Source organism: Pan troglodytes, chromosome 12 (assembly GCF_028858775.2).
Source record: "Pan troglodytes isolate AG18354 chromosome 12, NHGRI_mPanTro3-v2.0_pri, whole genome shotgun sequence".
NCBI classification, from domain to species: Eukaryota; Metazoa; Chordata; class Mammalia; order Primates; family Hominidae; genus Pan; species Pan troglodytes.
The window spans coordinates 53,598,660-53,626,117 of NC_072410.2; the positions used below are offsets into that span (position 1 = coordinate 53,598,660).

At 42.0% G+C, this 27,458-nt stretch overlaps 1 protein-coding gene and 1 long non-coding RNA gene across 6 annotated transcripts in view; one reads left to right on the top strand and one right to left on the bottom strand.

Annotated features, from left to right (window-relative positions):
- ANTXR1 (ANTXR cell adhesion molecule 1) overlaps positions 1-27,458 on the bottom strand; it is a 236,365-nt gene that overhangs the window by 104,941 nt on the left and 103,966 nt on the right. For all 5 annotated transcript variants that reach the window (XM_525774.8, XM_054677938.2, XM_054677939.1 and 2 more), the window contains exons 11-12: positions 21,392-21,461; positions 19,834-19,912 (exon numbers count right to left, since the gene is read on the bottom strand). In XM_525774.8, coding sequence (XP_525774.4) covers positions 19,834-19,912; positions 21,392-21,461 — 149 coding nt within the window. The remainder of the gene's footprint in view (positions 1-19,833; positions 19,913-21,391; positions 21,462-27,458) is intronic.
- LOC129143140 (uncharacterized) lies at positions 23,359-26,411 on the top strand. The gene is made up of 3 exons (XR_008546275.1): positions 23,359-23,429; positions 23,988-24,230; positions 26,244-26,411. It is a non-coding gene; the product is annotated as an uncharacterized LOC129143140 (long non-coding RNA).

A 27,458-nucleotide genomic window follows, 5' to 3' on the forward strand; every position in this document is an offset into this window, starting at 1 on the left:
GGCTCTGAGTGGAATTCAGAACCATCCCAAGCAGCTGGTCTGAGCTGTTTCCTGCCCAGACAAAACTGGCAAAGCATGGGCAATTTTTATTTTGAAAGATGAAATTTAAGCCATTTTATTACTGCTGAGCAGTTCTAGATGGGCAAGCCTAGAGATCTAAATTCTCTCTCTCCCAGAGTTTATATATTCTGTTATTTCTGGTAGGCACCTTAGGGATGATCTAACTCATCCGCCCACTCTGCCCTGCATGTTTTTGAAATTCTATTCCTCTGGCATCTGTGACTCTCCCAATCTCCCTCTTATCTCTGACCATTCCTTTCCACTTTCCTCATGGGCTTCTTCTTGTACCCGACCTTTAAATGTCAGCATGCCCTAGGAGGTCATTTTTTTCCTCCTCTTTAAAAATTGTGGAGATATATACACCATTTTGTTATTTTTAAATGTACAATTCAGTGGCATTAAGTACATTTATGATATTGTGCGACTGATGGATCCATTCTTGTCCATGGCCGGTTTTCTTTCTAAAACTCTCGATGGGTTGTCTCATTTCCTCCCATAGTTTAAACTCTCATCTAGATATGGATGAGTTAAGTCTTCATCTCTAGCCTAGATCTCTCCCCATGCTTCAGGGTTGTATTCAGGACCATTCAATTGTCCAGTAGGTCCTATTGATACGTCAAACTCAACCTTTCACACTGAACTCACTGTTTTCCTTTTCAAAGCTGCGTGATTTCCTCCTCTCATTTGATGGCACTACTTATCAGCCCAAGTTGAAAACTTGGAAGTCAACCTCAGATGCCTTTTCCTCCCTCTCTTCCTTCCCCAATATGACACCTGCCATCAGTATATCCTGATCCTCTGATCTAAATACTTCTCAAATCTGCCCCTGTCTACTTCATCTCTAATACCATTGAACAGACTTAGGATCTCATTCTTTCTTTCCTGGATTATTGCAATGATCTCTTTATTGGTTTCTCCACCACCAGTATTACTGCCAGGAATTCCATCTTCTACACTGCAGTTGGAGCCACTTATGGCTCTAAACCCTAAAATGATATTCTGATCGATTTGCCTGCCCATGAACTTTTTAATAGCTCTTCATTGCCCACAGAGTTCTTAACATTTGAGAATTTTATGGAAGTGACACATCCCTTTCCTAATGAAAGTACACATTCACATTTATGCAGAGGCTCACACATTTTTTATTACCATTTCAGGGGGTCCATGAAATCCCTGGAATCTATTTGTGGACTGCTAGGTACAAGGCTTTGAGTCTTTAGCCCATACAAGCCCTCTCTTATCTCTCCAGCACCTCCCCCTCCCTCCTCACACTTTGTGCTTTGACAGAACTAAATGGCATTAGCTCCCCATACATACCTCGCTCTTCTGTCACGGTCTTCTTCTCCCTGAGACACTCTTTCTAACTATCGTTGCGTGGCTAGCTGTTTTTCATCTTTCAAGTCTTTGCTCAGGTACCACCTGATTTATTCATACCTAACATATTTATTGAACACCTCCCATGTGCTAGGCCCTCTCCAAGTACTGGAGAACAAGAGCATAAAATGGACATGGTTTTGCCAATCATGGCCCTTGTCATTGAGTGGGAAACAGAGACCAGTAAATACCACCACTGAACTCTGCATTTGTGCTCTTATTTTACCACAATCATAGCTCTGTCTTATCTACTTTATTTTATAGAAATTATATTATTATGTTTTTGTCTCTGCCACTGAACTAGAAGCCCCTAGAAGACACATATCTGCTTTACTCATATTTGTACCTGTGAGACATAGTACAGTGTTTCAAACACAAATTGCCACTAAATGCCCTTCAAGTGTTTAATAGAATGAGGGGAATAAGGATTTAGCAGGCTGATGCCGCCTATAGTTAGTGGGTAGCAGGAATGGCGTTGGAGCCTACGTTTCCTGTGGCTGCTCAATTCCCCTCCATGGTCTCATTCCTGTTAATGGCTGCATCAACCTCATGGCAAAGAGCTTGGGCTTTGGAGGCAGGAAAAGATGATCCAAATCCTAAACTTCTACTTACTAATATGTGGGCTTTGAGTAAGTTGCACAACCTCTTTAAGCCTTCCTTTTCTTTTTATGATGTCAAGTTATTTATACTGTTAGTAGTTAATTTAAAGACATACACTAAAACTACTCCAAGAATGGGACAAATATGTGGACTTGTAAAATTATTTTTAAGACTGACGACATGGGGGACTTCACTGGTTCTCATAACCCAGCATCTATTTGGGGGTATCAGTGGGGCCTGGAGGCAGTGAGAGAAAACAAACTTCATGGGGCAGACGCTGCTGGGACCAGGCAAAAAGCCTTCATGCCCTAAGGTCCTCACTGTCATACACCAGCCCATTGCAAAGTATCACTCATTCATGACAGATGGATGATGACATGAAAGTCAATGTACACAGTTAACCCATTTTGACACATTCATTCTTCAGCATTTTTTCAATACAGTTAATCTTATATTAAGACATAAAACAGACCTGCTTTTGCACATCCATTACTGGTATGTCTCCCAGGGTCAGGCAGAAGGAAACAGAATGACTGTCACACAATTGCTAATTGTCGAGACCCGAGACAGACTCACTCACGAGTGCTCCTGCACACCAGGTACTGCTTGTTGACTTGTGCACACTGGACTCAAAGACTTTTGAAAACTGCTCTTGCCCCTGAAACCTAAAACTCCACTGCCTGTCCTTCAGAATCATTGTAAATCTTTCCAGTGATGGACAGATGAATGTAAGACTTCTTTTTCTTTATGTATGTGAAATTGAGATAATTCCTGCTTCCCAGATTGGTTCTGTGATGACATGAGACAAGGTGTGCAGAGATCCTGGCACATGGCCAGCCTTCAAAAAATGGCACTTCCCTTTCCATCCTCCCTTTCCTTCTACGTCCAAGCCAAGTTCCTGGTGATGTGCCCATGCTTGGCCAACGTAAATGAAGTTGATTTCTTGAACAACCCTGTACAAACTCTGACTAGAGCTATGGTGTTAGTGGGTGGTCCCAGATTACACATTTGAGAAATTCAGGCCCTTAAGATTGCCATCCATGTGTCAAGAAAAGGGAAACCCAAGTGGAGTTTCCAATGGTAAATTTAATATCCTTGATCAAAGTTGATCAACCATAAATGAGGGTAACATAATGAAACACTGTGATTCATTCTGGCCACCTGAGAGGTAATTTGGGCTAGAGATGGCAATTAAATTGATAAGACACTGAAGATAGTAGATTCCTTAACCCAAAGTGGGGCAGTATAGAAAAAGTATTAGGTACCTAAACCTTTGTGGAACTCTTTCTAAAAAGCATGGCTATAAAGCAATGAGGCTGTTCATGTAGTGAACATAACTGAACTCCCACATCCAAATGAATCTAATTATCTCCAAACTAGTGGCTTTGGAGATTGGAGACTACCTCCAGTGATACAGCCATTGCCCAAAGCAATTCTGAAACACCTCCCTTGGGACTCTTTCTAAAGTCAGTTTATAGGCCCCCAAAAGAAAATCTTATAATCTCTTAGTCATGCTTTGCTTTTCATGAAAGCATTCATGAAAGTTCTGAGCTTGATAATCCATCATTCACCAGAACTGGTTCCTACAGCTTTTGGGGTTTTAGAAATCAAATGATGACGATATTCCCCTAATCCCCTACTGAGGATGTTCAAATATTGTGGCTTTAAAGTTATGACCATTTCAAAGCAAGAGTGCAGAATATATTTGGAATAGTGACAGCGTTGTTGGAGAAAGCATATGGTTTTCCAAAGCAAATCCTTTGAAGGAGCAGAAATCATATGGATGTATAAATCCTAGTTTGCTATAAATCTTATTACTTTATGCCTTATATGAATAATACCAGAAGGACTGAGATAAGCCATCATTAATATGCAGTTAAGGGGAAGATTGATGACATACTCCCACAAACTCAAGCTTTGAGGCTCTTATCACAGAAGGTGATAAGTACTCTTGTGGTACTCTTGTCACCCTGACCCAGTCATGACATTTCATGTTACTTATGATGGTGAAGGTGATTAAAGTAAATTTTGGATTCATTCAGCACTTCCCTTTCTCTCCATAAAATGCATGGAGCTTGTTAATCAAAACCAGTTTTCAGAGAATAATCCAGACAAGATGTAGCTTGTTAGTACTTGGAGTACTTTAGTTCTTGGAAGTGGGGTGTTGAAATAGGATTACAGAGAAGGTACTTAGTAGTGCTCAAATATTATGACACTGGAAGAGAAAGGCTGGTGTTTCATTTTCATTTTTTGTTTTACTAAATATAGTGATTCGTTTACTTACCGTTAATGTAGCCATTTATTTAATGTATATGCTCAATTGGTCTGATTGATCATCCCTCATGTATTAGTTGGCATCACCGTTACCTATTATTGGTAAGTAAACACCACCTACAATATACCATGGGCTGTTGCTTTAGATTACGAACTTGGAAAGGTGAATTTGGGTGGTGCCTCAAAAAGATAGATGCTCTACCCGAGCATCTATCATCTATGATCAACCATGAATCTATCATCTATGATCAACCAGAGGTAACCATGATGATCAATTCCTTAAAGCAATGTCATTAAACTGTGTAATAGGGTGTCAATAAACCAAGAAATTATTTCCCATTGAGTTTCTAATGCATGCTCAACAGTAGGAGGCATAGAAAGATAGACATCAACTTCTAACCCTGAAAGAGGTTGTCAGAGTCCAATTACAAAGTCAGGACTGATTCTCAGGGCTTGCCTGGAGAGCCGTACTGGTGAAATGCAGTTAAACTCTCAAAGGTGCTGCAATGTGCAGTGCCTGAGCTCAGAGCAGAGGGAGTTAGGAGGCTTGCAGAGGCCACTGAGTCATCCTGGGGCAGGTCCAGAAAGCCCTGGGCTAGGCCTTAAGGCCACAGTGAAATTGGATAGGTGAAAGAAGAGAGGGCATTCCAGAAGGAAAATGAAATGTGATCAAAGGCACAGAGTAGAAATGGACATAATTTTATTTAGAGTGAGGATGTATGAAATACAAAATTGCCATTCAACATTTTTATCTGTTAGGGATCAGTACATTCACAAATTTTAAGGCCAGTAGGTAGGAGCTAACTGGGGCTGCCAGGTCAAGCTCCATCATAAGGAGCATTTTGTAGGTATGTACTTTGGCTGAGTTTGCACCTTTTATATACAATCTCAAGAATCTTGAGCTTTATAGATACCTATAAAGTATTCTAAGTCCATAAATTTGGGCAATGCAGGTAAAATAAAATTGCTCTTTCATATTTCCTCAGCCTGCAAATGAAACAGTTTTCCTGATGCTGGGTTGTGTTGAAAAGAAACTCAGTAATATTTCAGTTGTCACTTATTCAAGTGCTTTTTATTTTTTTAAAAAATGAAACAAAACATGAAGCCCACTGCTTTGGGCACTGACTAAACTAACGTCTGTTCCAGTAGCCACAGTAATGGCAAAGGAATGCTAGTTATGTATCGTTTGTGGCTGACTCTTCTTTCGAGGAGAAATAAATTAACTCCCTGCCTTTCGCATTTCCTTGGTGCCTTAATGAATAGGTGAGAAGATGGCTGCTTTGCAAAAGGGAAGGTGTTTATATACCCTCATGGGACCTTGTCATTCTGTAGGGAACAGAGGGAGGAGTTTGACTGCCTTCTGGGAATGCAAACAATATAAATCCTGTCAGTCCCAAATACTATCCTGATTAGAAAATACACGTAATGACTCTGGGGTGACTTGTAATTTAGTGCAGTATGACTGTAAGCTGCCAACTAGGACAATATGATCCTGGTGGGTCATCTCCCATTCTCAGATAACTTAGCTCACTGATTTTGCCAATGTTGGACTATTTAAAGAGTTGACAATTATTTTAGCATTGGTAGAAAGGAGATCCTCTCAGATTTTCTCTGCTTTTTGGTCCTTTTCCCCAAACTATTAAATCTCTCCTTTTCCTCCTCCTCCCATTTCTCTTTCCCACTGACAACTCCTTCCCCCCTCTACCAATTTTTTTTTCTTTTTTCTTTCTTTTTTTTTTTTTTCTTTTTTTTTGAGATGGAGTCTTGCTGTTGTCGCCTCGGCTGGAGTGCAATGGTGCAATCTTGGCTCATTGCAATCTCCGCCTCCCGGATTCTAGCAATTCTCCTGCCTCAGCCTCTTGAGTAGCTGAGATTACAGGTGTCCGCTACCACACCTGGCTAATTTTTGTATTTTTAGTAGATTTGGGGTTTCACCATGTTTGCCAGGCTGATCTCGAACTCCTGACCTCAGGTGATCCACATGCCTTGGCCTCCCAAAGTGCTGGGATTATAGGCAGAGCCACCGCGCCCACTGTTTTTTTTTTTTTTTTTTTTTGAGACAGGGTCTTGCTCTCTTGCACAGCATAGGGTGGCGCAATCATGACCCACTGCAGACTTGGATTCCTGGATTCAAGTGATCCTCCCACCACAGCCTCCTGAGTAGCTGAGACTACGTGCACACAAGCCACCATGCCCGGCTAATTTTTCTATTTTTTGTAGAGATAGGGTCTCTACAAAAGACCCTGTTGTAGAGCCTGTTGCCCAGGCTCCCAATGACTTTTCAGATCCTTTTTCAATTTTGCACTTCTTCCTATAATTGTGCTTCTCTCAAATGGATTCAATGAACCAGGGTGCTCAACCCAAAAGACTATCTGGAATAGCCTCAATAACCCAGGAGGTGGCATAAATGGACACATTGGTCATTCACTAAAGCTTGGGTTCTTAGGCCATATACCTTCTCTCAAGTTCTTAGAGACTAGGAATCCTTATTTCATATGCAATTTATATAAGCTTGGTTTTCTGATATTCAGGTACCCAGAAGCTTAGACTGTCAAATTAGAAGTGCAGAGGGGAGTATCTAGATTAGAAAACACAGGTATGATATCAAGAAGCGAGAGACCAGAAAAAGTAGAACCATAAACTTAAAAAAAACAGAACATAGTGATCAAAGACTGCTGTAGGGACAAACAGCTTTGCAAATTGAGAGTTTCATAGTAATCCGCCAAATTTTAGTTGGTGATAAAAATGGGGGAGAATAAAATGTACACATTTTACAATATTTTATAGCAACCATTTTGTGTACAAAGGCTTTCTAGGAAGGAAAGGGGTAGGTGACGGATGAACTCAGTTTGCGTGTGCTTTCTTGGTTCTCTTGATTAATGATTACTCTCCAGTACTACCCAGACCCCATGACAGCATTGACTTCAGCTTATCTTCCCATCCAGATTGACAAGCAAGTACACAGTTCTTTCTATACATGTCTATTTCTCTTTTCACCTCTTCTATGCCCAACTAATAGTTTTCTTTGTTACCTCTCCATTTATCTTGTTTTCTATTCTGTTCTTTCTTGGTCTTGGCCTTCTCTTTTTTGAAAGGGTTTACTCTGTCATTCTTCTCTAATCTCCTGTGTTCTATGCTTGGCTAATTGTCTTAAACTTTTAGTCTTTTCTAACATAAACCCTCAGGATGACAAATTTCCCTGTAAGGACCACTTAGCTGCATTCCAAGTTTTGGTTTTGGCATCTTCATAATTGGTCAGTTCTAAGTATTTTCTAATTTACATTATGATATTACTTTGACTCATAAATGCTTTGGGTGTGTGTTTGAAATTTCAAAACATGAGATTTTCAAAATTGATTGGTAACTTGATTGGCTATTGATTTCAATTGTTTTTTATTTGGTACCAGAATATGATCTATATGTCATTTTTATAAATTTGTTGAGACTTGGCTTACAGTACATGACTGCTTTTTTTAAAGTGTGAAAGTGTACTTAAAAAAGAATAGATATTCTCTGTTGGATGCAGATTTCCTATATACAGTAAGCCATTCCCCAAAGGGGAAAGGCCTAGAGTTCTTATTTTCCACTGTGAATGGGGGTGGGCAGTGGAAAATAAGTGACTGATCAGTTTCATTCAGGATATATTTCATTATCTTTACTTTTGGTACAGTACAGACTGATAGAAAATATTTCATTGCATTTCAGATGTATCTGTGGTAGGATGTCTCACTATTTTATGAGCTATTAGGGAAAACACTGCCCATTATATCATGATATATTATTATGATCTGAAACATATCAATTTTAGAGATGTTAAAATGTGGAAAGAAAAGTGTGTCTTAGATTTGATGAAGTATGATATTTTTGTCATTAGTCTTATAGTTGCATAAGTCTTCATTTTATGCAACCAAAAAACTTTGGACCCTATTTTGAATGTTATGCTGGGGCTTTATCACGTGTCCACTAGATTATATTTAATTAAATTCTTCATTTATATTTTATTAATTCTTTTGGCTGCTTGATCTATTAATTACTGAGAGAATTGTACAGAAACCTCCTCTGTGATGGTGGATTTATCAATTTCTCTTTGCAATTCTATCAATTTTTGCTTTATATATGCTGAGGATATGTCATTAAGTGCAGATCAGAATTATTATAACTTCTAGGTTAACTGTTCCTTTTAACATTATGTAATGGTCCTCTTTAGACCGATAATTTTTTGCCAATAAGTTTGTTATCAAATATTAATATAGCTATACTAACTTTCTTTTGGTATTTGCCTGATAAAACTTTTCACATGCTTTTATTTTCAATCTTTCTGTGTCCTTATGTTTTATTGAATATATGTTTTATTGTAAATCATACGTAGCTGGATATTTTAAAAACACAATCTGTCAATCTGTGTTTTTAAACTGCTGAGTTTGGTCCATTATATTTATTTTGCTTGTGGATTATTTTGATTTAACTTCTAGTTCTACCATCTTACTATTTGCTTATCTCAGTGTTTTCTAAAGTATAGATTCAGAAAAATATTTTTTTTCTCAATTTACTCTCAAAACAAGGAAATTTCAAACTTAGGGAAAACATTCTTTAAAATACTTAGATATAAACATATTGAAAGTCAATTGCTCAAACATCCAAGAAAAACAAATCAGCACAAATCATCCAAAACATCTTTTAAAAGATATTTTTATACATACAAGGGTTACAAGGGTTGTCAAAACAGAGATGTTGGCAAACTACTTTTATTTCAGTTCATAAACAATATTTGAGATCTGAGTTCCGCACTCTGATATTCCTGTGGTCTTTTACCATCTCTAATGATTGTATGTAAAACCACAAGCCATCTTGTTAAAATAATAATAATAGTAATCATAATAATAAAAATACTGGGACATTGTAAAAAAATACCTTGAATTATGTATGGCTCTATGGAGACTGGCTAATAAATAGAGGAGACTGATTTGTGACTAATGTGTTGTTTGTAAATTACAGGGTGTGTTTTGAGATTACTTGAAAACAGATTATTCTCAGGAGTTTGAAGTACTCTGGTCTGAAATATGATCCCACTTGTATTAGGTGGAGGTTGGCCAATCTGAACTGCACTAAGAGAAGTTGTCTCCAGTATCACCAACAGAGCTCTCTTAGATTCATTTTCAAGATGTAAGAACCAAACTTATTTGTGATACTGTATAGGACTGGTAGTATTTAGTTTACTCCTTTCCTAACATACTTTTAGGTCTACAGTCACAGCCTCTCAGCAGCATAAGGAGTCTGAAAGCTTTTCTATTCCAATCCCCACTCTGAGGCATGAATGGTGATTACATAATCCTGCCAAGTTGTCCTGCTGCCTGTGCTTGACTGCAACTATAATAGCGAGCTCATTCCCACCCAATGCAGCTAATTAAAAAGGCCTTTTTAAAAACGAAGCCAGAAACTGTTCCTTTGAGCCTATTCTACCCCTTGGATCTATACAACAAATAATCTGTAGAATTAGGGCTCTAAAGGTATAGCTGCATGTGTTTCAGCACAGCCTTTTGAATATTGTCTCTATGCTAAGTATGCCCCAGGCTAAAGAGCCCCAATTCTATATTCTACATAACATACCGTATTTGGTAGTATTTCTCATACACTCAGTTTCTCTATGTTCTCCCTTGGAGTGTCCTTGGTACTGAACACAATATTCGAACGGAGATTTTAACTTCACCAAGTTGAGAGGTCCCATCACCTCCTTAGTTTCAGATACTATACTTCTGCTAATTCAACCAGAAGTCAGAGTCTTTGGAAACCATCTCACTGCACAAATTCATATAGAGACCACAACATCAGTACAAGAAAACTAAGATTGGGCATCTACTGTGTGCCAGGCCCCATGTCAGCTCTTCTAAGTACATTATTTCAGTCTAAAGTCATACACCCTGTAAGCAGCAGAACCATGATTTTAGCCACATTGATCTGATCCCAAAGCCCACTTTTCCTCTCAAGTCTTTCCTCTGTGTTTTGCTAAGCCACATATTTCAAAGGACCTATCACCTATAATTACAGCAATAACAAAGTGCGTCAGTGGCTATGCTTTTTCAAGGGCTGAGTATGAGGCTCTAATGATTCACTTGTAGCCCCAATGCTGTGGATTGGTCACTCTTGGTACTAAGTTCCTTTAGCTCAAATAATGGAAAAGTAAACTAGAGCCTACTCCTTTTCCAGATGACCAAATTCACAAATCAGTGGCATCCAAATTAATGCCATTTTGTTACTAATATACTTAAAGCATACACATGCTAAATTAAGCCTCCTAAAATAATGCATTGTGCTTCCCTCAAATGGCTTCCCATTGCCCAAACTCCATATTCTGTCATTCAAACCCTCTTCAAGGTGAGTCTCCAATCTCCCTTCCAGTTCAGTTTTGCCTCATTCTTCCAGGTTATGTGACACTGAATGTAAGAAGCAGTGGGTGTGGGAAAGTTGGACAGGAAGTGGAATAATATTGTTGGGGCGGAGGAACCTACAGGGGAAAGTCAGTTAGTGAGTCCTGATTCTGTTCTCTGCAACTGGTTGTTTGGAAGGGTCTTCTTTTCTTCAGAGGTTGTTTCCTGGTATTGAGAAACAGTTTGGGGAGATCCTTGTTGGGGAAAATACACTCATGGGATAGAGTTTTGGGACTGAGCTAATCATGAGCTGCCTACTTGTTATACCTGAATTTCTGGAATAATCTGTCCAGCTTCGCTTTGCAGAAGGGGTGAAAATCCTTCTTAGGTAACTGGGAAGTAACTCACCAGGCCCATGAAGTGGACACTCCTCAGAGCGTGCCATGTTTGTGTCCATTGACTTATCTAAAGGTTCACGAGTCTTTGGAACAGGTGGGGAATTTTAGGGTACCTGTGTGATATTTGCTTTTATACCCCAAATTGTATAATATTTACCTCTTTAAGTAATATATCCTGCCTTGGCAACTGTATTGTAAGCCTCTGGAGGGCAAGGACTGGCTATTCTTCGAGTCCCTAACACTTTGCCCAGAGTATAGATTTAAAACACGTTGGTCCTGATTGTTATGATATCATTGGCTCCATTTGCTACCAGCAGCCTCGTCCCCATCCTTCTTTCCTTAGTAAAGAGGCCCACGTGCATAAAGCACTGGAATGAATTGTCTGTCCCAAAGACAGCTACCCACTTGATTGATGGACTGTTTGCTGACCTTGGAAAAGAAATAGAAGACAAAAATGTCTCTGATTTCTACTTTCTCTGAAGAGTACGCAATAATTTTTTATTATGTTGGAAGGTGAGATTGCCACTCAGCACAGGCTACTGGATTCACTCCCTACCAGGCTGGTGAAATTCAAGAGATTTTGGCAAGGGCAGCCATGCCAGCTGTCTGTTTACCTAAAGAGTCATAATGACTACAAAACCAGGCTGGATTTGTATTCTCTCATCGCTTTAAAGCAACTGGTAATGGAAATGAACTGACTTAGAAAACAGACCCCTGGAAATTTCCTCCAAAGACTGTGCGGAGGATGGTCACTGCCCTCCTCTGCTGTCTTTTACCTGCAGTCACTGTGGCCGCTATCTCTGGGCTCCAGCACATCCCCTTCTGAGCCAGTACTCACTAAAGCAGACTGTGCATCCTCAGCCCCAGCTGGCAGGATCCAGATTAGCTGAACTGCTGTAATCTACGTTTCTGGTATTCCAGGGTGAGCTCAGGCCATGCCAATGTTCCCTGGGTCATAGCTTTTCTGGAGTAACTGGTAATGGAAATGAACTGACTTAGAAAACAGACCCCTGGAAATTTCCTCCAAAGACTGTGCAGGGGATGGTCACTGCCCTCCTCTGCTGTCTTTTACCTGCAGTCACTGTGGCCTCTATCTCTGGGCTCCAGCACATCCCCTTCTGAGCCAGTCCTCACCAAAGCAGACTGTGCATCCTCAGCCCCAGCTGGCAGCATCCAGATTAGCTGAACTGCTGTAATCTACGTTTCTGTTATTCCAGGGTGAGCTCAGGCCATGCCAATGTTCCCTGGGTCACAGCTTTTCTGGAGTGATCTTGAGTCTATCAGTCTCTATGGTTCTGCTTGGCTTCCAACCTTGTGCTGCAGACCCTCACAGACTAGAGGCCTGCCCAGAATCTTGATCCAGTTAGTGGGCTATTTCTACACCCTTCTACCAAGTCTGCACCCCAGGCAGGGGTCTGCTCCTACTGGAGCTGGTGCTTTTATGATGATATCTTTGACTATTGCCCTTCCTGGGAACGCTGGTTATAGTTTCTTACCTGGCAGATTTTTTCCCCTGTTAAATTATGCTCAAGCTCCTTGGATATGAAGATAGAATTGCTGGCCATCCTTTTCTGAAGTCTACCTCCCAACCAACTCAGAGCCCCCTGTTCTGATTCTACCTCCTTCTGGCTCCTTTTCTTTCCTGCCAGTAGGTGCCATCATGGTACCAGTATGACCCTTGATTGGGTTCATTCATTTATTCACTCAACCATCATTATTTGCTGAGTAATGAGTATGTGCAGACATTGTGCCAGGTGCTGGGTTGTGACGGTGAACAAGATGGTCTGTTTTGCCTCAAGAAACATAGGGGCAATACTATGCCTGAGAGACAACCGCTCTTTCCAATGTCTGCGTTTGCTTTATGACAACTCTCCAGTTGTTTCCAAAGCTATAAACTACCTCTATATGGCAGCCGGAGGCCCGCCTTCCTGTGAAACATTGGTAGTCATGAAGTGTTGAAAATAACCCGGATGTTAAGAGGGTCTTTCTTCCTGAAATAATGAACAAGTCTGTGGCTCTCCAGGCCTTTGCGTGAGAGGAGGAAGTGAAGGCACGACTTGGAATATGGAAAAGAGGAATTTGGAGACAAAATTTTGGAGTCTTTGTCTGGCAACATATAAGTGAGAAGGTCCCTAGGCTTGTCATCTTGAGCTAAAATTATTTTTTTAGGCAAATTCCTATCTTTATATCAGAAAAAGGGGCCCCAAAGAAAGTACATATAGAATAGAACAAAAGAACATTTAAGAATCCCAAGATTCTGAATGCATGATAGATTTTTTTTTGTGGCAACAGAAATTTTGCATGTGGTAATAATGTATCAACTTTATTTGCTTTAATTCATGTGTTTAATTTGTCTAAATATTTCCCTATTTACTATTTACTTATAGTATATTTACTATTTACTTGATTCATTTATTGAGGAAAACTCTTCAAAAGTAGCAAAGAGTCAGCCTGCCACCCAGTCTTGTTTGACTTATCACCACATCTGATTTACTGGTGTTTTTCTTCCTAGTTATCTTGTGGGCAACATCTTCAAAGTTTTTTTCCAGCCTGCTCCTGAAATACAGGCTTATCGTAGAGACTCAAAAGGAGCATGCTTCTTAATCAGGGGGAGATAGCCTGTTTATAAGCCACAGGACATGTACAGTGAATCTAATGGGGCAGGGCATTAGACTTTTACTTGGCAAGGAAAGTTAGGTCAATAACCTAATACACAGCTGTCATTTTTTGACACACTATTATGTACCTCAAGCCCCTTATATACTTAATCTTTACTATAAAAATGCGAGACAGGTTCTGAAACAGACTCCAGGTAAACCTGTCCAGGATCACCCTGGAAAGTCAAGGGGCTGTGATGTGAAATAAAGATATTCGACTCAATATCTTATATTCTTAATTCCTCCATTACCCTGCAATTATACAGCAGTTGTTTTCGCTTTGATGTTTCAGGTCTCAGTTTGTTGAATTTCAGGTTTCATTCAAATGGCATTTCTCTAAACAGTGATATGACATGGATCCGCTCAAAGTTATTGAACCTTGTTGCTACTGCAGTCAGGCTGTTTTTCATATAAATCAGGAGAAAAAAACAGGGGTCTTCATTTATTTAATGTTGAATTTGGAACCTTGTGTCTAACTTTAGGTCATTTTCTTTTCTTCAAAGATTGTGACTTTCCAACCCAGCAGCCAGTACAAAGCAAATCCTGATCAGGGTTAACAGGGATGAGCATCAACTGGGCCGCACTGTCACATCCTGGGTGTTCAAGATCAAGGGTGTAGAGCGTACATCCTACAAGGATAGTTGCCAACTTGAGAAATGTCCCCAAATCGAAAGGCTCCAGAAATGGATGCAAAACAAGAAGGAAAAACAACAACAAAGTCATGGTCTGGGAGAGCCCATGAACAAACTATGCTCAGAGATATATCCATCCCTGGTTTGGGTTGGTGTCCCTTTAGGGCATGGCGTCGTCCCACTTCTTCACCTGTAATTTTTCAAATCACTCAGGTGTTATCTCTCCATGAAGCTCTCCTGACTCTTCTTGCCTTCACTTATCCTTCCCTGCTCTGAAATCCTATGGCATTTACACCTGACTCATACAATCTTGTTCTTTATTATACATTTATACACTCTTTTTTTTTTTTTTTTTTTTTTTTGAGATGGAGTCTTGCTCTGTTACCAGGCTGGAGTGCAGTGGTGCAATCTCAGCTCACTGTAACCTCTGCCTCCCGGGTTCAAGCGATTCTCCTGCCTCAGCCTCCTGAGTAGCTGGGATTACAGGTGCACGCCACCACACCAGCTAATTTTTGTATTTTTAGTAGAGACAGGGTTTCACCATGTTGGCCAGGATGGTTTCGATCTCTTGATCTTGTGAACTGCCCGCCTCAATCTCCGAAAGTGCTGGGATTACAGGCGTGAGACACCACGCCCGGCCTATTATACACTCTTTTATATGCTTGTTGGGCTCTTTCTCCAACTGGATTTTAAGCTCCTTAAGGACAGTGACTAGGAGACACAGTAGGAGTTCAAGACATATTTGATTGATTTCTTGATTTTTGGACACTTTGGGTGGGAAATAATAGAATTTTTAAGTATCTAAAAGAAAACAATCTTCATGAAAAGTTCTTTATGTTTCTAAAATTTGCTTGCTTTGTTCAAAAGGACAAATCTGTTTTCAATACTTTACTGAAAGCAGCACTATATTAGTAATTTTCTCAACTTCTGGCTGGAGTTTGGTGAAGAAAAGTGAGGCAGTTAAGACTACAGAGATGGGTGTATTTAAATATCTGGTGAGAGAGGACTCTGGATGTTTGACCATTTTCTATAGTCATGGAGCTCACCAAAGTTTACCATTTGTATAGGAATGTTTTAGCTCTTGGACGGAAAAATCTCTTTCCTGTAAAACTCCATGGAATTTCTGCTTCTGGCTCAGGCAACAGTTATTCATTGCAGACCTTGAAAACTTGTGACACAGGTGTCCAAATGGGCACCAAATAAAGTGAGAAAAGAAAAGTCTCAACTACATATTTTAAAAATATTTTTGGTTCCAGGTGATGAACTGGGCAGGCTGTGACTGGCATTGACAATATCCGTTTACTCAGACCCAGAGGATCACTTTTGATTGAAAAACCTTGTCCTCCAAACCAGCTTCCCAAGAAACAAACGCAAGTCCAAGACCTTACTTCATATTTTGGATACCCACACGTTCCACCTGCATCTCTATTTTGCCCAATCATAGTTTCAGCCTTTAATTTGAGCTGCTGTGTAGGACCTGGTTGGGGACTGGAGTTTTATGTTTGAATATAAGGCCCCTTTTCTGGATGAATTTGGCCATCTCTTCTTCCCCCTTTCAATCACCTGGGCTTGGTCGAGTGATAAACATGTACCCCCGGATACATGTTGTCTCAGTGGAGCCCTTTGGTTATAATGAGACTCTGAATTAAAGAGCCAGCTCTCTAGGAAGAATCTCAAATTAGTTAAAACTTTTTTCATTAAGCTTCCACTATAAAACAGCTAATAGTTACTGAGCACTTACTACCTGCTAGGTCTTCTGCCAAATACTTTATAAATATTATTTCATTTAATGTTCACAATACTGATATAAATTTTTTATTATCTTAGTTTTATCGATTGGGAAACTAAAGCACAAAAGGGCTAAACAATTTTTTTTTTTTTTTTTTCCGGAGATGGAGTCTCGCTCTGTCACTCAGGTTGGAGTGCAGTGGCATGATCTCAGCTCACTGCAACCTCCACCTCCCATGTTCAGGCTGATTCTCCTGCCTCAGCCTCCAAAGTAGCTGGGACTACAGGCATGTGCCACCATGCCAGGCTAATTTTTGTATTTTAGTAGAGGCAGAGTTTTGTCATGTTGGGCAGGCTGGTCTTAAACTGGCCCTCAAGTGATCCACCCGCCTATATCTCCTAAAGTGTTGGGATAACAGACATGAGCCATGGCACCTCGCTAGGGGCTAAACAACTTATTAAGGTCACATAACCAGTACACAGCAAAACTGATTCCCTGATTGTTCCCCCTCCTCCCTAAGTCTTCTTCTCCCTCTGTCTTCCTCCTGTCTGGCAGCTGATGGCAGCTCCATCCTTTCAGTTTCTTAGGCCAAAACCCTTGGGACATTCTTGATTCTTCTCTCTCTCTCTAAACCCTATATTCAATGCTTTGGAAAATTCATTAGCTCTGCTTTCAAAATAAATCCAACTCTGACAACTTCTCTCCACCTCCATTGCCCTCCCCTGATTCAACCCATCATCACCTTTTGCCTGAAATATTGCCATAACCCTCCTAACAAGTCACACTGCTTCCATCTTTGTCTCTGTCTGCCTTCAGCCGAGTAATCTTCTAAATATAAGTCAGACCATGTTGCTCCTTTGCTCAAAAGCCAAAGTCCTTCCACAACCCTGCACATCCTATCCCCAGGCACCTCACTGCCTGCTGCTATCCTGAGAGGGAATGAGGACAGCAGCAGGCGTGGAGATGCCTGGGGATGGCACCTCCCTGCCTGCTCTTCTGTGAACACCAAGGATCGCTGGCCACAGGGTCTTAGCATGAGGGCTCTTGGTTTGGGATATCCCACCCTTCCCCATGCTCCCATAGTCTCATGGTTAACTTCCTCACTATCCAGGTTGCTACTCAAATACCACCTTTTCAATGTATCCATTACTCTATTTACAGTTGGAACCTACTCGCTTAGGTAGTAGGAAATCCTCTCACTCTCCTCTAATTATCCTATAGCATCTATTACCTTTTACCACAGCATGTAGTTTGTTTACTATGTTTATAACTCATTGTCTTCCCTTCCCCCATCACACAGGTATTTTTATCTGTTGCGTTCTCTGATATATCCCAGGCACCCAGAGTGGTACCTAGCACATTGTGATCAATAAATATGTGTTGAATACACGATTGAAAGAACTTGGATCACAAATCTTAGAGTGGTTATAATTTTGTTGTAAATGAATACAGCATTCTCACATGAAAATGGAATAATGCAGAATATATTATGAGGTGGTCTTGATCAAGGGTCAAGTGAAGAGAAGATTTAGTGGCATGTGCTCAGATGAGGGAGATGTAAGATGTAACTGGAGGCTGGCGTGGGTTGGGAAGGTGTAGTGGGACTCAATGGGAATTCTTCTAATTTTGCAATGCATTGGCAAGGACATCTTTTCTTCTTAATTAGAGGCCCATGATTTAAAGTTGTAGCCCTGTATTTGCCATACCACAAGTTTAGTCCTGAGATGTCTTCCCTTCCCACTTCCTCTGCTCTGTGGTCTCAAGGGCAGTGGCTGTTTCTTGGTGGTATGGTCAGACATAATGAGAAATACAGATCCAACTGTTGGATCACTCAAAAGGTGGGAGGAATCTGAAATGGAGTTATTTGATTTAGAGTATTTTAATCATTTCCTGCAGGTTGGCAGGTCCCAGAAGGGTCAATTTTCAACAGGATCAGGCAGGATACACTTGAAGAAATTTCAACACTTCTGCATACAGCTTTTAAAATTTGGTGGTGTCCTGCTGAGGCCTACAGACTGAGGGTTGACCAGATGTCCGAGACATGGACATTTCTCAGTGGTAACACTTCTCTGACACAATCCTAGTTTCTTGCTTTGGTCAAGTAAAACTTTCCCATCATCTGTACCATTTACAATGGGTTACCCTGCTTTCAAGAAAATTGGTTTGCTCCTAACACAAGATGAAAATTGGTGTTGGGGGCATTAGGAGGGAGACTGTTGTCCATCATGAGGACTGGCTTCCTGTTCTTTTATGATAACCCATTTCTATATTATCTACATTCAGTGCATGCCTGCTCTTTCTTGTCCAACTGTGATGGTATTAAGGACACAACTCCAGTTACTGAGAGGTTCTATCAACACAGCTTCCAAAGGCCAACGAGGAAGTGACTATAGTATAATAACTACCTAAGCTGACCATCAGGCCAAACATTAGTTTCTAGAACGAGCTAATGCAGAAATGTATTCAGTTAAAGAAACTGAATACGCCAACAAAGGTTATTTTGGAAATGCTCATGTTAGGGGCTGATGTCTTTTTTTAATTTTTTTTTTGAGACAGGGTCTTACTGTCACCCAGGCCGGAGTGCAGTGGTGCAATCTCAGCTCACTGCAACCTCCACCTCTCGGGCTTAAGCCATCCTCCCACCTCAGCCTCCTGAGTAGCTAGGACTACAGGTGTGCGCCATCATGTCCAGCTAATTTTTGTATTTTTTGTAGAGATGGGGTTTCACCATGTTGCCCAGGCTGGTCTTGAACTCCTGGGCTCAAGTGATCCACGCACCTCGGCCTCCCTAAGTGCTGGGATTACAGGCCTGTGCCACTGTGCCCAGACAAGTTCGAGGTCTTGACATGAGCTAACTAAGCCCTGACTGCCCCCTGACAGGCTGAGCTCTGAGACATTGACAGTGGGCAGGACCAACTCCAGAGGCTGATGGGTTCTCAGTCACAGCTGCACATGACAACCTCCTGGGGATGCCGTGGAACCACCAAAGCTAGGGCTCATGCCAGAGGCTTAGGTTCAGTCAGTCTTGCATGAGGTCAGGGCACCAATCTTTTTAAAAAGCTCTCCAGGTGATTTTATATATAGCCAGGAATGAAAACTACTTGATGCGAAGGCTCCAGAGAAGGGCTATCTGAGGAGCTGGGAGAGAGAATGCAGTCCCCACTCTTGCCTCACAATCCCTATTGTAAGGGCTCCTTCCCCACTCTCTCTCCTGCTTCATCAGTTTTCCATTTTCTCCTGGATTATTTCCACAATAATAAGCAAGTTGCAAATTCTCCCATCCTAAATAAAATGACCTCCCCAAACTCCACATTTTCCTTCAGCTCATACCCATTTTCCTGCATCCCTTTAGAGATGAACTCCCTAAGACGTTCTTTCTGCATATGCTGTCCAATTCCCTTCTGTCCATTCTCTCCTAAACCCACTCTATCTGGGACTCCACCCTCCTTACTGCACAGACATAGCCCATCTTACCATCTGGTCAGGCCAGTGACTTTAGATCTCCCCTTCAGCAGAAATGGGGAAGCTGGAGAACTTAACACAGACATGCCTGATACACTCTGGGGTACAGCACACCCCAATCCAGCCTGGGGCTGGTGGAGCAGTGCTGGGATCAAAGTTCAGCAAGCAGAACGAAGAACCAAAAAACTTTCCAGGGTACCTTTGGAGAAGATTACTGCTTAAGAAACGTTGATAGTGACAATGATAATGAGATCTTTAGTAAAGGGAAAGGTTATGACTTACACAGTGTGTGGTGGTGATGATGACAGAACTGGAGATAAAAGAGAGGCCATCGTTCATGCTGACCTGGAGTGCAGCTTTCCTGCAATGACAACAAGGGAAGCAGACTCTCAGCATGGTGTGCAATGAGCAACAGGCTGAGAGCCAGACACACAGGTCTCCTTTGGGCTCTGCTCTTAACTACCCTTGAGACTGGAGTCTCTTCTCCAGGGGAGGAGGGGTCTGAGTTTCCTCTTTTGTAAAATGTGGGGGATAGTCTGTATAGCCCATCCTCCTTTAAAGTTTAGAGAAGTGTCAGGATATGCTTGGCTGGTATATTAAGGCAGTGCATTCAGACGTTCTGGCATTGCAGTGAGTGGCATTGAATGGGCAAAGCTTACTTTCATTTAACTTGCTTGTCACATTGTAGTTGGACAAAGTATTCTTCAAAAATAGTCCAAGTCAATGGGGGTAGACTGGGCTAACTATAAATGCAATATTCTGCTGTTATCTGGACTCTCAGTGATTTGATGGGGGTGGCTTTGTTACCATTCAACAGACTCACAGAAGTAAAGCAGAAGATGCATTTGTCTTCCATCTCTTCCCACTCTAAGACACTCGCTGGAAACTGACCTCTTGTTTTGTTGCATTTCGCAGCATGGACACTGAGCTAATTTGTGAAATCAGTGGCATCACAGATTGATGCTGGGCAACCAGAGTTGGAGGTTTTACAAAATGAACACACGATTGAAGGCAAAATTCAGATGAACAAGTTCAACTTTTTTCCCTTAAAGCCTCCATTCTTTGTCTAGCCTATTATAGACATGGTTTTGGAGAGGTTATTTTTGTTGTTGTTGTTCTCTGCACCAGCATTGCCTCATTTCCCATGTATTTCTTTTCTTGCTCAGGGTGCCCATTCTCTTTCTTCTGTTGATGGTTTTGATCTCATCTCACTAGTGCTTATTATAATTGCATCACCATGAGATTTTCCCCTATAAATTAGTTCAGGGAACTTCTTCTGGTCTGGGTGAACATCCGATGCTGTGCAGAGTCGAGGAAGGAGCACCGTGTGGGACATCAGAAGGCATGAGTCTGGGGTCTTGGCTCGCCATGAACCAGCCATGGCCCTACTTGGCCTTTCTGAGCCTCCCTTTCTCCAAGGAGGAGATAACAATTATCTAGCAGGGCAATGGTGATGACAGAGCGAGGTCAAGTGTGTGAGAACTTTCTAGAAGTGTAGGTGTGATTAAGCCAGACAGACCTTGGATTGAGCCCAGACTCTTCCACTCACTGCTGTGTGACCTTAGGCAAGCTATTTAAAGTCTTGCAGCCACAGTCTCTATGTCTGTAAAACTGGGAGAGTGGGAATACCTAGTTAATGGGGAACCTGGGAGAATGAAGTGAGATACTTTGTAAAACACTTATCCTGGCGTCTGGGTCACTGTAAACACTGGCTCCATCATAAGCTGGAGGAACCTAGAGAAAGGCTCCACTTTCTCTAGATGCTTTCTTTTCCCCTGTCCCCGTACACCTCCTCTCTCTCTTCCCTGGCTGGGAGGTTCAGTTGCTGGTGAAAACTTACATGCCAACTTCTTTTAAGATAGGCGCTGGACACAGTAAATAAGTATCTTCCACAGAAAAGGGCTTCTCATCTGCAAAAAGGAAATCACTGGATTAAGAAGAGGGAGGTGAGTTTATAATTTCAAATTCAATGACTTCTAGAGAACATCAACCAAGTCCAGGGAGATACCAGAAAAACAAAAATCTTTTTGAGCTTAAAAACTTAAGCTGTACAGCAAACTATCGCAAGGACAGAAAACCAAACACCGCATGTTCTCACTCACAGGTGGGAACTGAACAATGAGAACACTTGGACACAGGAAGGGGAACATCACACACTGGGGCCTGTTGTGGGGTGGGAGGAGCGGGGAGGGATAGCATTAGGAGATATGCCTAATGTAAATGACGAGTTAACGGGTGCAGCACACCAACATGGCACATGTATACATATGTAACAAACCTGCACGTTGTGCACATGTACCCTAGAACTTAACGTATAATAATAATAAAAAAACAAAAACAAAAACAAAAACAAAACTCTTGAGCTGTAAAACCCATTAGCAGTGAACTCAAGTGCTCCTGCCTGAATCATAGCTTCCTGTGGTATGTGCAGTTGAGTCAACTGGTGAGAAAATAGTGAGTGAACTCCTAGATAGAGCAGGAATCACTGAGGGGAAACAAGAAAATATTAGACTGGTCCTAAGGAGTTCCACGTCTAAGGCTAGTTTGAGAGATAAGCCATATTTGTGGAAAAAGTTTGCTGACAAATGACTTCACCAAAGTATCATCGGGCTTCATAAGACAGGAAGCTTCCTTTACATGGCTGCCATAGTCAGGTCTTAGGAAAGCACAAAACATGAGCTATGCTTTTGTGCAGACATGGGGAAGAGACATTCTTGGTTGGAGGAATGGCATGAGCAAAGACAGGGCACACTAAAGGCATGTTCCAAGGTAGGATATAAGAAGAATTTGAAAAGATCAGTATAGAAAGTTTGGTCAAGTTCTTTGAGTTAGCCTGAGGGATTTGGACAAAGTTCTGTAAGTTATAGAAAGAACTTTGGTGGGTTTTTGAGTAAAACTGAAGTGATGATTTTGGAGGTCATAGCAGATGTAGCTGTAGAAGGTGAATCAGAGTCGGGGACTCTTGGAGTAGGGAAGTTCTTGTGCTTCTTCTAACGGATGACCAGGAAAAAGCTTAAAGTGGCTTCAATTCAAGCTCACTAAGAACTTCATTGTATCCCAGTTTCTGGGGCCAGAGACAGGGCTGAGAAGTTATTATACTAAGTATATAATAGTCATCCCTTCAAGCCTCAGCTTTTATTGGGTACATGTGCTGTACAAAAAGGCTGTGGTAGGGCCTATAGGTGAAATGAAGATGAATAAGATCTATGTCATTAATCAGGCTGTGACTACAAGTTCCTATAACTAGAAGATACAAAGGAATACATATATTATTAAAGGATAATATTCTGCTTTTGTTGTGACACTGATGTCGCTTATGATATCTGCAAGTCATGACTGCAGAATATAGCTGACATTAAACTCTCGCCTGAGTGAAGGTTAGGAAGCTGCCTGGGATGGAAGATAGAGGACACATCTGAGTGCTAAGCACAACGTCCCCATTGGCAAGAGGAGGAAGAAGATGTACAGGAAAATCTTCAAGTGGTGAAAAGTTAGGGAGGTTATTCCAGGTCATTTGTTTATTCATTCATTCAACAAATATTTATTGAAGACCTACTATATACTAGAGATGCAGGCTTTGAGAAGAGAAACACAGTCTCTGCTTTCATGGATTTTATAGGAAGCAGGAGAGACAGTTATTTAACATTATTAAAAAATAAATTCTTTGAGTGTGTACCATGTGCCAAGCAATGTGCTAAGGCTTGCAATGAACAAAACAGATAAAGTACCTTGTCCAAGGAGCCAACATGCTAGTAATTACATAAATTGTTATGTAATTATAATTGTGATGAGCACACAAAAGGAGGAGGGGGCTGGCCCTCATCTGGGAGGTCAGGAAATGCTTCCCCGAGGAAAGGCTATTTAAGCTGAAACCTGAGGTTGGGTGATGGGATGGAGTGGGAGAGGGGGAGGCACTGCAAAGATCCCGGGGCAAGAAGGACCCCAGATCTTTTGAGAGCTAAAAGAGGGCCAGTGAGGCTGTTGAATCTAAGTGAGACAGACAATGGCTCCAAATGAGGCTAGAAAAGGCAGCAGGGCCAGATGACCACGGCCACATAGGTCATGATGAAGCTTTTGAAATTTTTTCTAAGCGCAACAGGGAACTACTGGAGGTTATCCTCATATTTGGAATCAGCTGTTGGCAGATGATGGAATGTTGCAGGAATGGTGACGCTGTATTGAGTAAAATTATAAAGCTTATGATGACAGTGTAGGATCATGCAGTACCTAAATTGAGCATTATTATTATTATTATTGTTATTTTTTTTTCTGAGAGTCTCACTCTGTCACCCAGGCTGGAGTGCAGTGGCACAATCTCAGCTCACTGCAACCTCTGCCTCCCGGGTTCAAGCGATTGTCCTGCCTTAGCCTCCCAAGTAGCTGGGATTATAGGCACCTGCCACCATGCCCGCCTAATTTCTGTATTTTTTTTTTAGTACAGACGGGGTTTCACCATATTGGCCAGCTGGTCTCAAACTCCTGACCTTGTGCTCTGCCTGCCTCGGCCTCCCAAAGTGCTGGGATTACAGGCATGAGCCACCGCACCCGGCCCAAGCATTATTATTTTCAAGATGTCCTTCCATCTGTGATGATAATACAGGCAGTCCTCAACTTAACAATGGTTCGACTTAAACAATACTGTGACTTTATAAAGGTGCTTTCAGTTGTGTATATTAATGGTGAGTACCCATACAACTATTCTGTTTTTCACTTTCAGTACAATATTAGATAAATTACATGAGCTATTCGACATTTTATTATAAAATAGGCTTTGCGTTAGATGATTTTGCCCAACCATAGGGTAATGTCAGTGTTTCGAACATGTTTAAGGTAGGCGAGGCTAAGCGATGATGTTTGGGAAGTTAGGTGTATTAAATGCATTTTTGAGTTATGGTATTTTCAACTTATGATGGATTTATCAGGACATAACCCCATCTTAAGTCAAGGAGCATCTACAATGACAGCCAGACTTGCCAGGGCATGTTGCATGCAGGCAATCTCTAAGCACTTCCTGTATGTCACTTAGTCAAATTTAAACTTCTAGCAGAGCTATCAGGATGGTGTATTATTCCTTTCATTTTAAAGGTGAGGAACAGACATAGAGAGATTAAGTAGCTTGCCCAAGGTTACACATGGGAGCTTGGATCTGCACCCAGGCAGCCTGGCTGCAGAGTCTGCATGATTATCTAATAGGCTATAAGCACCAGCCTTGATAGAAGCTGTGCTTTGTTTCCTTGTAATGACAACCTCGTGAGTTAAGGCAAGGCAGGGATCATTAGGCTCATATTTCAGATGCAAAATGGAGGCTGAGCGGGATGACAGTGATCTAAGGTTGCACCGCAAGCCAGAGGCAAAGCCAAGACTAGAAATGAACTCTGCATTACTCTTTTCTCACTAAGAGATTCTCCATTCCAGGAAGGGCTTGTATTAGAGAATAAACTGAACTGGGGACAGGCGTGGCTGACTCGAACCTATATTTATTTCCTCGTGGCCATGGCTTATCCTGTTGCACATGCACCAGCAGTACCTGGGAGTACAGATTCCTGCCCACAGAGCCAGCCCACAGAGCCACGGGGCAGCCACAGAGCAGCCACAGGAGGCCTTGTGACTCTGGCTGCCTTCTGTGGGAAGAGCTGGGTCACACCGAGGAGAGCATCCGAGGCAGCGCACTGCAGCGCCACAGCCAGGGAGACTCCAGGCTGGCATGCCCTGCTCCTGGGTTAGCGCCTGGCCTCACTTCCGGCTGCCTCTGGACAACTCCTCTCTCCTTCCTCCGTCCCAACTGGAAAGGAGTGAGAGGATGAGTGTGGCCCAGGCCAGGCAGACATTTCTCACTTTCCCCCTCCTTTCCTTTTCCTTTTCTGCTTGGGAGACCAAATATTTCTGGAGCAAAACAGAGGAAAATCTCACTGGGAGGCCTGCAAAGGCTTCGCTGAGGCTGTGGAAGACCTTCCTCCATCCGAGTGTATCAGCCTTCCAGGCTGTGGGCCTGCTCTGTGGAGCTGGCATTTTCTGCTCCGAGAGGATTGTTTGGTTTGGAGCCTGTTTTCATTATACCACAAAAATGAGTGACTTTTTTCTCTCTCTCTCTAAACAAAGGAGGGCCATTTGGTTTCCATAACTCAGGTCATCTGACTCCTTCCTGGAACTCCATTTGGGAGGCAGGGCACAAAGCCTTCCTTGCCGCACCTCGGCCGTGCCACGTTTGGCCCCAGGGCCGTGCCAGCCTCGCTGCAGCATGTGCCAAAGCCAGTGGTGTCGTGACATATGTGGGGCCGTGATCCACTCCTAGGACAGCCGAGGCCCCTGCTGGTCCACCCTCTAGGTGGCCATTTCACTGCTCACTAGCACCGGGTGGGCAGGGGAAATGAAGGCCAGGAGCTCGGACTGGCCCACTTGGCTTTTGTTTGCAAGTGGGGAGAAAATTAGGGAGGGGTGGGAGTTTGAAATCAGACATTCAGTGAAAATTTTATTTTTATGTTTAAATTTTTGTGATTTTCTTTTGAGACAGGGTCTCCCTCTGCTGCTCAGGCTGCCGTGCAGTGGTGCAATCATGGCTCACTGCAGCCTCAATCTTCTGTGCTTCAGTGATCCTCCCACCTTGTCCCCCTCACCCACCCCACCCTAGTCACTGCATCACAGGAGTGCAGTGCCACACCTGGCTAATTAAATTTTTTTTTTTTTTTTTGTAGAGACAAGGTCCCCTGTGTTGCCCAGGCAGCTCTGGAACTCCTGGGCTCAAACTATCTGCCTGCTTCAGCCTCCCAAAATGCTGGGATTACAGGTGTGAGCCACTGGGCCTAGCCAAATGTAATTCTTAGATAATCTTGAAATATAAATTTCTTTTGTCCATTACCAAAGATATTTTAGAATTCTGTGTGTACCTATGACATTGGTTTACCCAAGGCATCTGTCTATAGGAGTCTGACAAGCTTGATAAGGATTTGGGGATTTATCAGGATTTGGGGGCCAATGAGTATCATTATCTCAGAGTGCTAAACGCCCCAGACTTGGGAGCTAGGCATCCCTCAAGCTGCATACCGAGGGGACAGAGAAGGGCAGAGGATATTTCAGATCACACCGAGTCAAATCTGAGCCCTTTTCTTACTAGCGTGTGACTAGGGACACACATTCTCCATCTATAAACAGTGGTGATGACATTGTGTGGGGAGTCAATAATATCGTATTCAAGCACAAAGCATGATACTTAGCACTTGAGCATTCAGTAAATGTTATTCTTCTTTATTACATGGGCCTCCACACCTTTAAAATAGACTACATGGATGTATGGTTTAAAATCAGAGGGATTAAACATTAAAATGTTCAAAATGCCTGATTGCTTAATGATATCATTTTACCAAATTAACATCTTTGTAGACATCAGGAATTAATAAGGAAATGAAAAGCTTTAGTGAATTTGTGTGTGTGTATAGATACACACACATATACACATATGCATATCTATACACACACGTGCATGCATGTTGATTTTTTCTAACATCATATACTCATGATCTCATTTGATGCTTCTACAGCCCTCTGAGAGAGATATTATTTACATTTTGAGAAACCGAGAGTCAGAAGGGTTAGTTAATTGAGTTAGTGCTGCACCACTTGTGAGTGTCAGAGCCAGAATTCAAACCCAAGTTTTGTTGAAATAGCTTGCCCAAGGTAAGCCCAGCTAGTCTTATAATGTAGCTGGAAGCACACCAGGAGCTGAGGCTCTTCATATTGACAGCTCTGGAGGCACATGGCCAAGATCTTCAATGGGCAAGGCTGGATACCAACAGGAGTTTGCCTTCCAGGAGAGGGGGCTAGGGATGAAGAGCTTGAAGAAAAAGGTTCAGGTGTCTTTTGAGAGGCCCTGGTCATGCCAACTAGAATGAAGCCATGCTCTGGAACCATAT